Genomic DNA, 14229 nt, shown 5'->3' on the forward strand with positions numbered 1-14229 from the left:
TATCTATCTGTAGATGTCCAAAAGTTACCTAGTCCTGAATCAACTCTATAATCTTCCTCCAAAGATTGACAGAAGTGGCCCATGCAGCTGGGATCAGTCACCTCTGAGTTTTTTTTCCTCTTGCTATTGACTATAGAGCACCCCTTGCAGTTAGCTCTGAAAATAAAATTGGAGCAACTGCACTGATAACTATCAGTGCATTCATCAGCTAAATATGAATAAATTTAGGAGGAAGTGTGATTTCTATGGTATTTCAGAAATGCTGCGTTCATGGCTGCATATCATTAATAAATACTGTTTATTCTCCCTCTCCTTCTTCACATATACTTGCAGTCTTATCAAATTAATATCCAGATCTCTGAATTGTCATATCAATTGATTGATATGCTCATAACTTCAAGGAGTTCCTCTCTAGTATATGCTAGCTGATAGATGCATGAAACACCCTAAGTTTTTTTTTTTTTAATACCTTTTGTCCAATACAGTTGCTTGTATTTAATGCTGTTATGACTTTCTTGTAGTCTTTGCTTTCCATAAATTTTTTTTTTGTCAGAATTTGGTGAACGTAGAGTGAATACTTAATACTAAAACTCATTTCTTTTTGCAGAGGTTGTACAAGGAGCATGGAGAAAGTGTAAAGCATCAGTATACGCTAACTGCAGATCTTCCCGAAGTCCTCCAGGCCAAAGTGAATGCCATGAATATCAGTGAGGTATAAATCTGTCCTTTAAAATGTTAAAGAAAAGTGAAAAATTTCATAGTGCTTTGCCATTTGTCCTGCACAGGAAATCACACTAATTTTTTTTTTCTTACTTTTCTCCTGTGTATGATTATTCTATGGTCTAAATTTCTCTACAGTAAAATGAGAAATGAAACGTTTTGCCAAACTTCTTTTAAGTTAGAAAGATCAAGAATGATCAACTACATTTTTATAATGAACATTTGTAATCTAAGTATTCTTGTTGCGTATTGATAGTTTCATTTACCGTAGCCTTCTGTGTTAGCATAGCATGAAACTGTTCTGGTAACATCACTAGGGTAACAATAATGCTGCAATATTAGCCCTCTGAACAGCATCTCTCTTTCTTTCCTCTTCCCTGCTCCCTAGATTCGCTATAAGGAGTCCTGGCAAAAGATGAAAGATGGTGGATATCAACTGAAACTCGATGCCATTCCCTTTCAGGCAGCTAAGGCTTCTGGTGAAATCATAAGTGATGTAGGTGAAGTTACTGCTGATACTGTCCTTTAGGAGATGTCAGTTACTCCAGAGTGTTTCTGCTCTGCTCAGTGACTCTTGATGGAAACAGCATGTTCAGAGAACCCTACAACTGGGAGACATTCAGCTTCCTTCTTTTTAGTTGTAGTTTTGGAGGTGCAGACACAATGAATTGATATTGGTAACTGTCAAAGGAAGGTTTGCTAAAGCAAAGCTGATCAACCTAGCTGATGTAGGGACTGGGCAATGATAGGGATTGTTCAGGAGTTGTAGGCCACTATCAACTAGGCAAATGTTAGAGAGGAGAGCTTAGTCAGGAAGTTCTACACTTCAGTGTTTGTCTTGGATGTCCTCTGCAACTTATAGAGATAAAAGATTTATTTCAAGCATAGGACACTAATTTTTCTGAGTTTTCTAGAGAACTAATGAACAGAAGTTGCTCAGATTGATTCTAAGTACCTGCATCATTGTCAGGTCTTTTGCCACCTTGTGTAATAGCAGGTAACTAACCCAAGCTATTTTGAAGTGATCATTGCTTATTGTGTGGGTGAGTTTTTCTCTTAGTAAGATAAAACGTTAAAATACTTGTGCAGATAAGGTCTTCCTAGCAGCCACTGAAAACCTATTCAGATTTGCCATCATATGAAGTATAACCAGAATGTATTGTTCACAGCTTTCCTTCTGCACTATGTAAATCTTTTTATTCAGATTTGTAACAGTTCTTAATAATACTTGCTTCTCTTCAGTCTTATTCATATTTCTTTTCTTGTTTCTGTCTCAGCACAAGTATAAGGAGGCATTTGAGAAAATGAAAGGGCAGATGATTGGTTCATGTGGCCTGGATGGTGATATTCGTATTGCTCATTCAGTCCATGCATCATCGCTGCAGAGTGATGTAAGTACAAAGAGGAAGATGTGGATGTTTTGGAATTGATTCCTAACAGTGCATAGGTTGTTATGGAAGGTATAATGAGCTGTGGACTATCTTCTTGTCATGCTATTTCATTTTGTTGAGTTCTGGGCTTGTACTAGTATTCTTTCTTGTGTGATGGTATGCTTAGACTGATAAAGGTAAAACAAGTGTCTGAAGAATTGAGTCATCTGTCAGATTACTTTAAGTCAGTTTGATCATCAGTAGATCTGGACGTTCATCATCTGGATGAACTACCTGAATATCTCAATTTTGCATACTCTGATTAGGAAATTTCATGTGAAAAAAATTATCTGAAGATTTCTACAATTCCTCTTCCAGAGACAGGAAGCGAAAAGAAGGGGGAAATCCCATCAACCCTAAAAATAACATTTAATACTATGAAATGAAGCTTGCTGCCAAATCAGTAGACACCATGAAATATTTTGAGTGGGGATTTGTAGTGTTTCAAATACATGACTGTTCATGTTTTATCCCCAGGCTGTAGCTTCAACTCCTTGTTGCGCTTTCTGGAAATACAGAAAATTAAGAATTCTTTTATCAGTTTGGCAATTTTATAGATTTACTGTATTTCACAGTAACAAAAATGAAAATTCCTTATAATATCTATCTTAGTTTAGTTAAATATAATGTAGATGGCTACTATTTTGGTGAAGAATAGGCTGCCACATATTTTAAATGCAAGTATTGAGCGTTCACAGTATAGTTAAATTCAGGAATGCGCTTTTAAAAAGAATAATTTATGCTGGATATGGATAATGTCCATTCTGATTAAAATGTGAATTCTGATTACTATGCTGCAATTAGATATGAGGTATATAATATCACATTACTATGCTGCAATTATATACGTGATCTGTTTTTAATTTGATAGGTAAAATATAAGCAAGACTTTGAGGATACAAAGACTCACTTCCATCTGCCACTAGATATGATAAACTTGGTGCATGCCAGGAAAGCCCAGTCTTTGGTCAGTGAACAAGAATACCGACAGCTGCTACACCAGTACACTTCTCTGACTGATGATCTGAGATTGCAGTGTGCCAAGAATGCACATAAACTACAGAGTGAGGTAACTGCAAAGTATCCCAGCAATATTTCCCAGTTGGGTGTGTTAGAAGACAGTTCCGTTCCATATTGTGGCAGCTGATGGTATGTATTTGAAGAGTGGCTGGGGGATAAACAATGGCTGTTCCCCCTTGATTACAGCCAGGGATGAGTTGCTTATCTGTTTGAGCAGTTGTACAATGTGTGTGATCACACCGTACTGAGAGATAAAGTAAAGCAGTCTTTGATGACTGGGCAAGGAGTGCTTGCACTGTTGATAAAATATTCTTTTTGAGGTCTTGCTTACCATGAAAACTATTTGGCAACTGTTTGAGTTGATTTGCGTCTGCATAGGAGTAATGTGTACTTCCATAAGAAAAATGCTTATTGTTAAAGATGGAACTTGAAAAAGATCTGCAAATAAATACTATGTAGATGTGATTTATATAATATACAAATGAAGTTTATTTATCTGGAGGACTTTTTCAAGGTTACAAATGGAAGTTAGGAGCCGATTGAGCATTCATGGGATTTAGTACTCTTCAGAACCTCTGTAGATCTGCCAGTGCACACAAACAAAATATTGTAGGTTAAAGGGTCTTAACAGTACGTATCACAGACAAATTTTAGTGGATTTATTTGAATAAACTTATTGTGTATTTTTTGATGAATAAATATAGGGCATCTCAAATGCAAACTTATAATTACTTCTGCTTGGTTTTCCTTAGAATTTATATCGGTCTGACATGAACTTTATGCGAGGAGTTGGATGTATTACTCCAGGGGCCCTGGAGATTGAAGGAAAGAAGAAAGCTTCTCAACTCATCAGTGAGGTAACAAAAGAGGTTTTTGATTTCTCCACTGCATACAAGAGTTTGCCAGATGTCTTTCCATTAAACTGGGCTGGCAAAGTGGCTCACTGGATAAAGCTAGTCTCCCTCCCCTTGTGTTTGATCACTCAGTTTGTGTCCTAACTGCAGATGGGTGAGCCTGAGTGAGTTCAAGGATCTGCAGATTTTGCTGTTTTCACAAATCTTCTCTCCTGTGTTTTAGTTCTAGTAGGTTATTTTATGTGATTTTCATTTAGATTAAAAATGAGTTTTTCAACTAAAAATAAGGCCATGACTATTTCTATTAAGTACTTAGTGCTGTTCCTCCAAAATTAGACTGCAATGCCCAACAGTCTATTTTTCACCTGCTGCCTTCATGTGCCTTTTTTTTTAACTGCCTCTTTAACGGAATTTTTCTCTCCCACGTTGTGCTGTCTTCTTATAGTCTCTGATAGCTTCCAATCATTGATCTATTACCCATATTCCCACTGATGTGAAAATAAGAAAAATGTTTGCTCTTTGTAGACTGCTCTTCGTGGTTGTTTTAGTGAATGGATCCCTACTTGCAGTGATCTTGTGATTATTTTGTTCACAATTCTGACATATGGCCATGGGTTAGGTGAAATCTAGTCTTTACCACAACAAAATTCAGCTGACTTGGGCATCACCTTTTCTCTGGATAGGATTGCCTTGCTGTAATTCCACTAGCCAATGTTAATGACACCAGTGTGTGAAATAACCTCTTGATTGTATTTAGCAGAATAGTTGTTTGTTTGTTTGTTTTACATTTTCTTTCTTACTTACTTTTCTTTTTCCCTATGAGACTAGAATTCATCCAGTTCAAATTTGCAAAGGGTAAATTAATTTAATGGTTACTAGTTACATACCCTTTACAAAGTGAAGTATAACTTTAAGCAGAAGAGCGCTAGTACTGGAAAACTTGTATTTGACAAGACAATTTAGTTATTCTGTTCATCTTTCTTTGTGTGTGAACTCAGAGTAAATATCGTCAGCAGCCACATTCCTTCAAGTACACATCGGTGACAGACTCTCTTGGCCTCCTTCATGCAAAATTCAGCAATATGATTGCTAATGAGGTAGGCTCTCTTAACGTGGATCAGAAAATATGCTTTTGAAAATGCAGTGAGTGAGGGATGGAGGTGTGGGAAAGAGACAATTCTCTTCTGAAAGCAAAATGCATCAAAAAGAAAGCAAGCATCACTGAATTCTGCTTTTGCCCAGTTAGATCGTATTTTATTATTTCCAGGCAAATATTTAATACCATTTTTTCAATTCAATCTCTTTAAAAATAAAAAACAAAAACACTTGAATGGTGCCCATAAGCTAGGGTCCTGTTATCGAGCGTTTCTACATGAAACAAAATCTCAAAAGATCTGGGGTTGTTCTTCAGGGAGCTCATTTGCACAGTATGGGCTACTTTTGAGGCCTCCAGAATAATATCTTCTCTAATTTCTGAAAAAACAGGAGGAAACCCACAGGTAGATTATCACAATTGTCTGTCATAACATGAAGAAAAGGTCTAAGCTAGAAAAGATGGCCAGAAATGTCAGCCCTCTTAAATAACATGCATTCTAGGTACAATTAATGGTTTTAGGTACACTTTAGGCCTGCTGGAAACATACTAAATGTAAAACTAACAACACAGTGGGTTGGCATCATGGTATATGCATGAAAATTATTTTAAACATGTTGTGGTTTTTCTTTCCAGAAAAGCAAAAACATGAAATAGCATTGTTATATTCTTGGCTGGTTTTTTTTTTGTGCTGGCTGATTCTAGTTGCCATAATCATAAACAACTTAAGTACTGCTGTTATATTACTGAGTCATTAAGGAAAATTAATTGCAACTGTATTTTTTGATCTCTTTTCTAGCGCCTTTATAAAGCAGCAGGAGAGGACGTTCAGCATCACTATACACCAACACTGGGTCTGCCTGAGTTCACACAAGCAAGAATAAACGCAGCCAACCTCAGTGATGTAAGTTTTTATATTTCCTATACTTGTTTGAGTTGGAGGATAAATTGTGCAGCAGCAAGGAAGGAGGATAAGTAAAGGACTTTTTAAATCTGTTCTATTTATGCTTCCCCTGATTTGTTTATAATGATATTTATTTCCATTAGCGTACATGTAGTTGTAAATTAAATCTACATGAAGTATAGGACTTGCTCTGCCTGAGTTAGTAGGATTTCCTCAAGATAATTTAAAAAAAAATCCTTTGATTATGAGGAAGGAGTAACTCAGAATAACAAATGAAAGAGGGTTCCTTTGTTTATTCCTTTGTGCATTTAAAAGTGAAAGAGCAATCTACATGTGCCTTTCCTACTTTAGGTGAAATACAGGGAATCTTGGCATAATCTACGTGCTCAAGGCTACAAGCTGACAGCGGAAGCACTCCCTTTCCAGACTGCAAGGGCCTCCAGAGAAATTGCCAGTGATGTGAGTTGAATGATTCAACCTTCCATCTTGCCTAATTCCTGTTAACTTCATGTAAAACAATGTCTAAAGCAGATTTTACTGAATTAAAGCAACTCCATAACCATGTGAGACAAGTGTGAGACAGAATATATTACTTATGAATGAGATTCTTTGTGTGAATTTAAAAAAAAAAAAAAAGTAAGAATCATTGCTAATCGAGAGCCAAGCTCGGTTAAACATCTTCCAGTGGGAAATAGCTGGTGAATTAAAGTATTTGCAGACAGATAAATCAGAGAGATTCTGTTCCTCTCCAGGCTTTTAGCTTCTTATATTATAAAGTGCCCACTAATTCTGTCCACACTGCTTTGAACTGACTTTTGCAAGTGCTCCTGAATTGAGATGAATTCAGAAAAGCATTCTTTGAGTCTCTGAAAATCAGGAGATGTCTGTCTGGTTAGGAAGTGAAAATTAGTGAATGCTCCTGTACATATCTGTCACCTTAATTTATGAAAGAGAGGGAACAAATGTTCTTATCCCTAAAAACACACTTTCATTTGGATTGCTGCTTACAAAACACTCGGATATGGTAGTATTCATTTCTCAGAAAGCCTTCATCTTTTCCTCACGAGAAATGCAAGAAGAGAAAAGACTAAAAATTAACTTTTAAAATTCCTTCTTTTGTGTAGTATTTAGTTGCATATCTAATATGATAACATATGAATCTATTTCATGTGCATTTGTTTTATGAAGCAACTATATCTAGCTGTAATTTATAATGTATACTTAAATACATTTTGCAGAGTGCTTTTGGTTACAGCTTCAGATCTGCTCTAAAGGGTACAAGTCCATAATAGAATTACATCCACTTACAACAGATCTGAATTTGGCCCTTCATCTTCGAAGCACTTTGTAAACATTAGCTACAGTAATTTAATCCCTGTAACTCTCCTGTGTGGTAGATAAGTGTTATTATCCCATTTCAACTACATTATGAACTCTTCAGGGCCCAGGCCTTCTCTTTAAAGTTCCAAGCACCCTGTTGATGCTGTATAAATAATCATTATCATCATCATCACTATTTCACAGACAGGATAAATGGAGGATCATAGGGAGAGTTATAGTCCTGGCTAAGATGAGAACAAGGGGTTGCTGGTGCTTATTCTTCTGTTCAGACCACCATCTTAGGCTTTTCAACATAGTTATTGATCTGGGAAGACTGAATTTACTCTTTAAAATAGCTGGGTGGCATTTGCAAATCTGAAGGCTACAGAGTGCATGATGTTTCACCGTATGGATATTTTTTCTTTCTTTTGTTTGTTCCTCTTACGTTCTCATTCCTAATTACGGGATTATAACTATGAGAGTTAATAAAACTGCATCATCTGAGGTTTAAATATTACCAGTGCTTTGAGGATTTGAGGATATTCAGAGCATGTACTGAATTGTACTTAACTTACATATTGCAACTGCTACGGTTTTTAAACTCAAAAGCAATGAGAGATTCAGGGAAATACTTAGCACTGCAGACAGCGTAGATGTTTCAGTGACTGACCCTAAGCTTCTTAACTAGAGCAGCCAGTCTAAACATGGTCCTTTTTCACTTTTACCTTTTTGTTTATTTTTAGTACCAGTATAAACACAATTTCGTGTTGGAGAGAGGAAAGCACATTGGGGCCAGAAGTGTTCTGGATGATACCAGGTTGCTGCATTGCTTGCATGCTGCCAAGTTACAGAGTGAACAGGAATATAAGAAAGGATCCCAAGGAGTGTGGTCTCAGTACCATCTGCCCATGGACATGGTGAATCTTGTCCATGCAAGGAAAGCCCAGGCCTTAGCAAGTGATCAAGATTATAGAAAGAGACTCCATGAATTTACAGCGCTCCCAGAAGACTTGAAGATGAAATGGGCCAAAAGAGCCCACATGCTACAGAGTGAGGTAAACTTTCCTTATGTTAGCAGAAAATTGAATTCAGCATTAACAAAGCTTTAAAGGAATGGCACAAATTGTTTGCTGACCTTGGGCAGTGTTTTGAGAAACAGTATTTGTAAACTTGTGATGTCTAGCAGCAAGATATCTGATTGCTCTATGCATACAGAATATATATGAATCAGAAGTTTTTATGTTATGAACCTGACAGAAGATCAGTGTGGTCCATGTCACTTATCCTAGAGCTAAGGGATATTAAAAAAAATAAAAATCAATAATCTCTCGGCATTTTGGATCACAGCCAGCCAGTGGTTTGACAGCCATTGCTCTACACATAGAATTCTTTGTGCAGAAGGTTAAATGCTCAGAGATTTTTCTGAGAGTCATTTTTGCAAACAGAGCTGGTAATATCAAAAAACCAGTTCCTCAGACACATTCATAGGAATTGCTCATGTAAGTGTAAGTTCAGACAAACTTAGACAAATGTGATGGAATCTCAGGATGGGCAACATCCAGACTCACTTTGTCTTAGTATGCGAATCTTTGTTCAGGGACAAGCTATTGGCCGTAAGCGGTTTCAAATACATGTAGATATTCAGTGGAAATATAAGGCTGCATGGATGCAGGTAGCTGCATTTTAACAGTTTAGGGTCCAGTGTCATCTTTCCTTAGCTGCTGTGTGCCAGGGTGCTCTATTTAGGTGTTTCCTTGCTGTGCAAAAAAAGAGACTGAATGATCCAGCAAGGAAGTGCAAAAAGTTGTTCAGGGCAGTGACTGATCATTTACCGAGGCTCAGTATAGTTGTTGGACTTTGTCAGATCTGATGAGAAGATATTTACAGATGTCCCAGCTAGGAGAGTCAGAATGGCCATCAGAGCACTGGAGAACCTCTTTCTTAGTGAACTTGCTATCTACTGTCCTAAACATACTCTTCGTTGCTAGAAAAGACATTTTGAAAAGAACTCTTCCTGATTTTCACAAGAACAAGTGATCCAGTTGAAGTATCACAGTTGGATTTTATTATGTTATCCAGTTGTCTCTTCTTTGTCAGGTGAAAATAGCAAAAAATGTTACCAGGGAAACTGAGGTATCCCAGTGCAGGGCAGCAAATATAAGCCAGTCATGAGTTGTGCAGGACTTAAGAGTGAGTGAAGGAATTCTAGTTCCAGGTAATCACAACAGAAACCATGCAATTTACTGATTTGTAATGGTGATCTATATTATAGAAAAGCGTAATTTCCCGGGACTTAGTTTTTAGACCCTAACAGCATGTCCTTCAGAGCCGCCTAACAAGGGAGAGTATAGGAGATGAATAAGGACATCAGGGCTTGGCTCTTTGCCTATGGAGACCAAAGAGAAATGATTAAGGTGATTTTGTCTGATCTCCTTACTGGCTAGTAAGAATAATGTACAGCACCTGTTTGAGCTAGCTGGTTGCTATCCCCTTTGCTTTTAGGAGAAGTAAGAATTGTTGGGACTGGGACTACTTTTCTAGCTTTTACTTTGTATTGGGTCTGTCTCGTTTTCCTGGATAAGAAGGTAGAGGAAGCCTTTAATGTGAATAAAGAAAGAGTCTTAAGTCTCCTCTTAGAAATGGGGTTAATGAGGAAGCCTGCACCAGATAAAATAATTAGTATTCCTGACTTGAACTCACCTCAGAAAATTATTTCAAAAGGGTTTCTTTTACGCCCAGTACAAACAGGTTATTACTGACTGCTTTGAGTCATACTAATTCACTTGTGGGGCCTTCTCTTGTAACTTGCATATGATACATTATTTAATTCCTGGTGGAATGAACAAATGCAAACAGTTTGGCTTTACGATCTGATATGTGCATGGCAAATGAAAAACCTCAAAATGTTAATATGAATCAGAGAGTCTTTTTAAAATACCTTAATAGCTGTGGATGCAAAACTGATAGCTAACGATTTTCATTTTTAACAGCATCGCTATAAATCAGACCTGAACTTCATGAAAGGAGTTGGTTGGATGGCTCTGAGATCTCCGCAGATAGAAAGTGTAAAGAAGGCTGGCGAGCTCATCAGTGAGGTAACTGATAAATCTTTCATGGGATAGCACGTCTGTAGGAATTGTTTACCATCAAGGCTCCTCGTTACATGACACTTACGAATGTAGCTTATCATTTCCTTTTGATGTGGGAGCCTGTTTATACAAGGTATAAGTTACCAAGAAGCAGTACAGGAGATGCAAGTCCACTGTGTGACACCTGCTGAATATTTTCCATTCCGAATGAAGCACAGGAGTATAAACAAAACACGTAGCAATAAATAAATGCAGAAAATTCTATTATGAAATTCTAAGCAGGTCCTTATGGAAGCGATATAGAAAGATACTGCATTGACAGTCACAATGAGGGGGCATTAGCCTGCTTGGTGTCACGTATTAATGGAGAAGAATTATAAGCTGCCGAAGTGTAGCGTTCATAAGATTTCACATGTGAATTTTCAGTGCAAAGTCCTTGCACAAAATAAAAAAAAGTTTGGTGATTTGGAATGATAGCAATGAGACAGTAGCATCCTTGTTCACTAGCTGAAAGAGCAACTAAGACCAAAGCAGAACAGTATGTTTTTATTACTGTGGCTTCAGGAAGGTGACTTTTATGATTTACTCTGGTTATCGCACACGTGGAATCATGATATATCTCTATCTAACAGAAACATCCTGTGTGTGTATTTGTTTGTTTTTTGGGCCCTCCAGACCAAGTACCGCCAGAAGCCAGAAAGTCTGAAGTTCACCACTGTGGTTGACTCTCCAGATCTGATTCATGCTAAAAATAGCTACCTCCAGTGCAATGATGTAGGTTTCATTTTACTATTAATGATCTTAACTTTTGTTGTGCTATAAGGCATTAAAGAATTGACCTCAATTCCAGAATCAGTTGCATTCAATGTCTTTTGACTCCTCAGAGGCTGTACAAGGCGGGAGACTCTGAAGCCAGGCACAAATATACCCTGCCTCCTGATCATCCAGATTTTATCCGAGCCCGTCAGAATGCACTTCATATCAGTGATGTAAGTAACAGAGGTTTTTACTTAGAGGAACTGACTTCTTAAAAGCCATTAAGAAAACAAATTTGCTTGGAAATGAAAAGCTTTCATGAATGTGTTGGAGTCAGGTTCTATGAGCCTGACATGAACTGAAAAAGGCAGAGCTTGTGGACTGCCAATATGCTGCTTGGCCTGGGAGGGGAGGGATCAGGAAAAGTTCATTTTTCTTTTAAGAATTTGTTCTGCTTTCTAGGACAGGATGCTATTATTAAACATTTCAGTCCTAAAGTTTAGGTATAACAACTTACAAATATAAATCTTTTTACTTACATTTGGTGAAGGAGTAAGAGAATGTTTTCTAAATCCTATTGAAATAGGATTTATGTTCTTTGCTGGGACAGATAGGAAAAAAAGTAACAGTGCAAGGGGTGATTGCACACAAACGAAAGGTCAGCCCTAGGCCTATTAACAAAGCATATGTTAACTTTTGCATTGGTTCTATCCAGTGTACTGATTCTGGCAAGACTTCTGGCATCTTATTTTACCTTGAAATTAAGCACCATCTAGCACTAAATCCCTCAGTGAAACACAAGAACATTTTTTGAATTATGAAATAGACATCGTGCTGTTTTTTCATATAATTGCAAACCTTCAAGGATGGATCAAAGTCTTCCAGAAAGCCAACCAATAAAAACAGAATTTTGGTACAGCCAAAAATGTCTGCTAAGGTACAACAGCTGCGTAGTGGGACTGGAAGCTGTTGTAAGAGGGCTACTAAAGGAAGAAGAACCAAATCTAGAGAAATTTCTCTTCAAGATGTAAATGTATTTCACATCCACAAAGTCACATTAAATATGTTAGAACTGGCTGTTATTTCAGATGAGTTAATGAAGCCACATGTGGCTAAGAAATAGAGACAGGAATCATTAGAAAAGCTTGAAATAACTAGTATTGAAATTATGATGCCATGAAACCCAAGATACTGCAAGTGGATGCATCAAAAGAGAGAAGAAGGGTAATATCAATGCAATATTGATGTGACTGATGCATTGCAGTTTCTAATAGAAATTAAATCCAATCAGACACAACCACATTCATGTACAAAAGGAAACCCTAGTGGCATTTTTCAGATGAGACATTTTATCGTTATGGGGAACAGAAAACAAGTTGAAGTGCAGAAGAACTGGATCAAAACCTTGGAGATGGTACTGATGACTCTTGAAACAAATAAGCCCAGTAGGATAAAACATTTATTATTACAGTTATGGGACTACATTTAAGAAACTGCAAGGGGGAAATGACTGTTTTGTTCTTTTCTTTTCAACACAGAAAGTGTATAAAACATCTTGGGAACAGACCAGAGCATCTGGCTATGATTTTAGGATTGACGCCATTCCATTCCAGACAGCAAAGGCTTCAAGAGAGATTGCCAGTGATGTAAGAATTGCTCTGTTTCAAACAATTCCCAATCCTATTCCCATGCCACCCCTGCTCTGCAAAGATGGGTGAATAAGACATTAGAATACCTTTTTTTTTTTTTTTTGTGAAAATTGGTAACCAATGAAATAAATGCCATTTAAGTAAGTATGAAGATTTCTAACTACAGGCTCTCATTAATAATGTCCAATACCAAGCTGCTCTGTTTCATTTTAAGGAGCTGTTCTTGGGAAGGAGGTATATTATGGTGTAGTTACATAAACTAGGTACCAGGCTATGAATAGTCAAGCGTGGGCTAGAATAAAGTGGGTCGCCTTTGAACACAGAAGACCTCAGTCAGCAAGAAAGCTGAAAATGGAGAGCTGCGTGCTTGAGATGTTTACTGGGCATAGAATAAGACTTTCGGTTATTTTTGAGAGAGGAGTACTTTGGGCCCCTATTTGTTCCACTCCCTTAAAAATTTGCATAAAGGTCATTCTCCTGTAGTGTCATATTAGATTAGGAGATGTATTTTGATATCAAACAAACAGACCTGCCTCTTTACAATACAAGAACCTTTACTGAAAGCTAGGGGAGGATATGTTATGTTATGTTGTTTCATAATAGAATTTGAAGGTAATCTGAATGTGAAAATTATACTTTCCTCTGCATCTCCCACAGTACAAATACAGAGAAGCCTTCCTGCGAGACAGAGGCCAGAGGATTGGATTCTGCAATGCAAACGATGATGCCCACATCAGACATGTCCTCAGAGTGGGGAAACTCCAGAGTGACAACCTGTATAGGAGTGGATATGCCCAAAGCAGAGCACAGTTTCAGAGTCACCTTAACCAGCCAGGGTTCCTCCATGCTAAGAGAAGCCAGCAGCTTGCCAGCAGTGTTAACTACAAGCAGCCCTTGCACCAATACACTTGTGATCCAGAGCAGCTAAATGTGAAACATGCAAAGCAAGCCTATAAGCTGCAGAGTGATGTAAGTACAACAGTGTGGCACTATCCTTTCCAGTGCTGGGAGCTGTCTGTGGCGATGTGCTTCAGAGACCTTATTTATCAACAAAATCATTCTTAAAAGAACTAGTCTGTTTGCAAAAAACCCAATTTGTTTACTGTTGACCCTGCTCCTCTCTATATACTGTCTCTTGAAAACACAGAGCACGTGGTTAATAATAATACACACTATTGTACGTTTCATTCTTTTAGGTAAAATACAAATCTGACTTGAACTGGCTCAGAGGCATTGGCTGGACTCCCCCAGGTTCTTACAAAGTGGAAAGGGCAAGAAGAGCTGCTGAGCTGGCGTACCTTCGGGAAATGGGGCTGCAGGCTGCTTCTGCTCAGAATGGACCTGAAGTTGTAAGTAAACCATTCTTCTCACAAATAGCTACAGCTGTGCTCTCG

The 14229-nt window shown here is 37.7% G+C and overlaps 1 protein-coding gene across 1 annotated transcript in view; it reads left to right on the forward strand.

The window, feature by feature from the left end:
* Nucleotides 1-14229, forward strand: part of NRAP (nebulin related anchoring protein) — a 47418-nt gene that overhangs the window by 31671 nt on the left and 1518 nt on the right. The window contains exons 27-41 of the mRNA XM_021400250.1: nt 608-712; nt 1109-1216; nt 1998-2111; nt 3022-3219; nt 3923-4027; nt 5023-5121; nt 5917-6021; nt 6373-6480; nt 8085-8396; nt 10332-10436; nt 11106-11204; nt 11315-11419; nt 12725-12832; nt 13493-13804; nt 14032-14184. Of these exons, the coding sequence (XP_021255925.1) occupies nt 608-712; nt 1109-1216; nt 1998-2111; nt 3022-3219; nt 3923-4027; nt 5023-5121; nt 5917-6021; nt 6373-6480; nt 8085-8396; nt 10332-10436; nt 11106-11204; nt 11315-11419; nt 12725-12832; nt 13493-13804; nt 14032-14184 (2136 nt within the window). The remainder of the gene's footprint in view (nt 1-607; nt 713-1108; nt 1217-1997; nt 2112-3021; nt 3220-3922; nt 4028-5022; nt 5122-5916; nt 6022-6372; nt 6481-8084; nt 8397-10331; nt 10437-11105; nt 11205-11314; nt 11420-12724; nt 12833-13492; nt 13805-14031; nt 14185-14229) is intronic.

This window comes from Numida meleagris, chromosome 5 (genome assembly GCF_002078875.1).
Source record: "Numida meleagris isolate 19003 breed g44 Domestic line chromosome 5, NumMel1.0, whole genome shotgun sequence".
NCBI lineage: Eukaryota > Metazoa > Chordata > Aves > Galliformes > Numididae > Numida > Numida meleagris.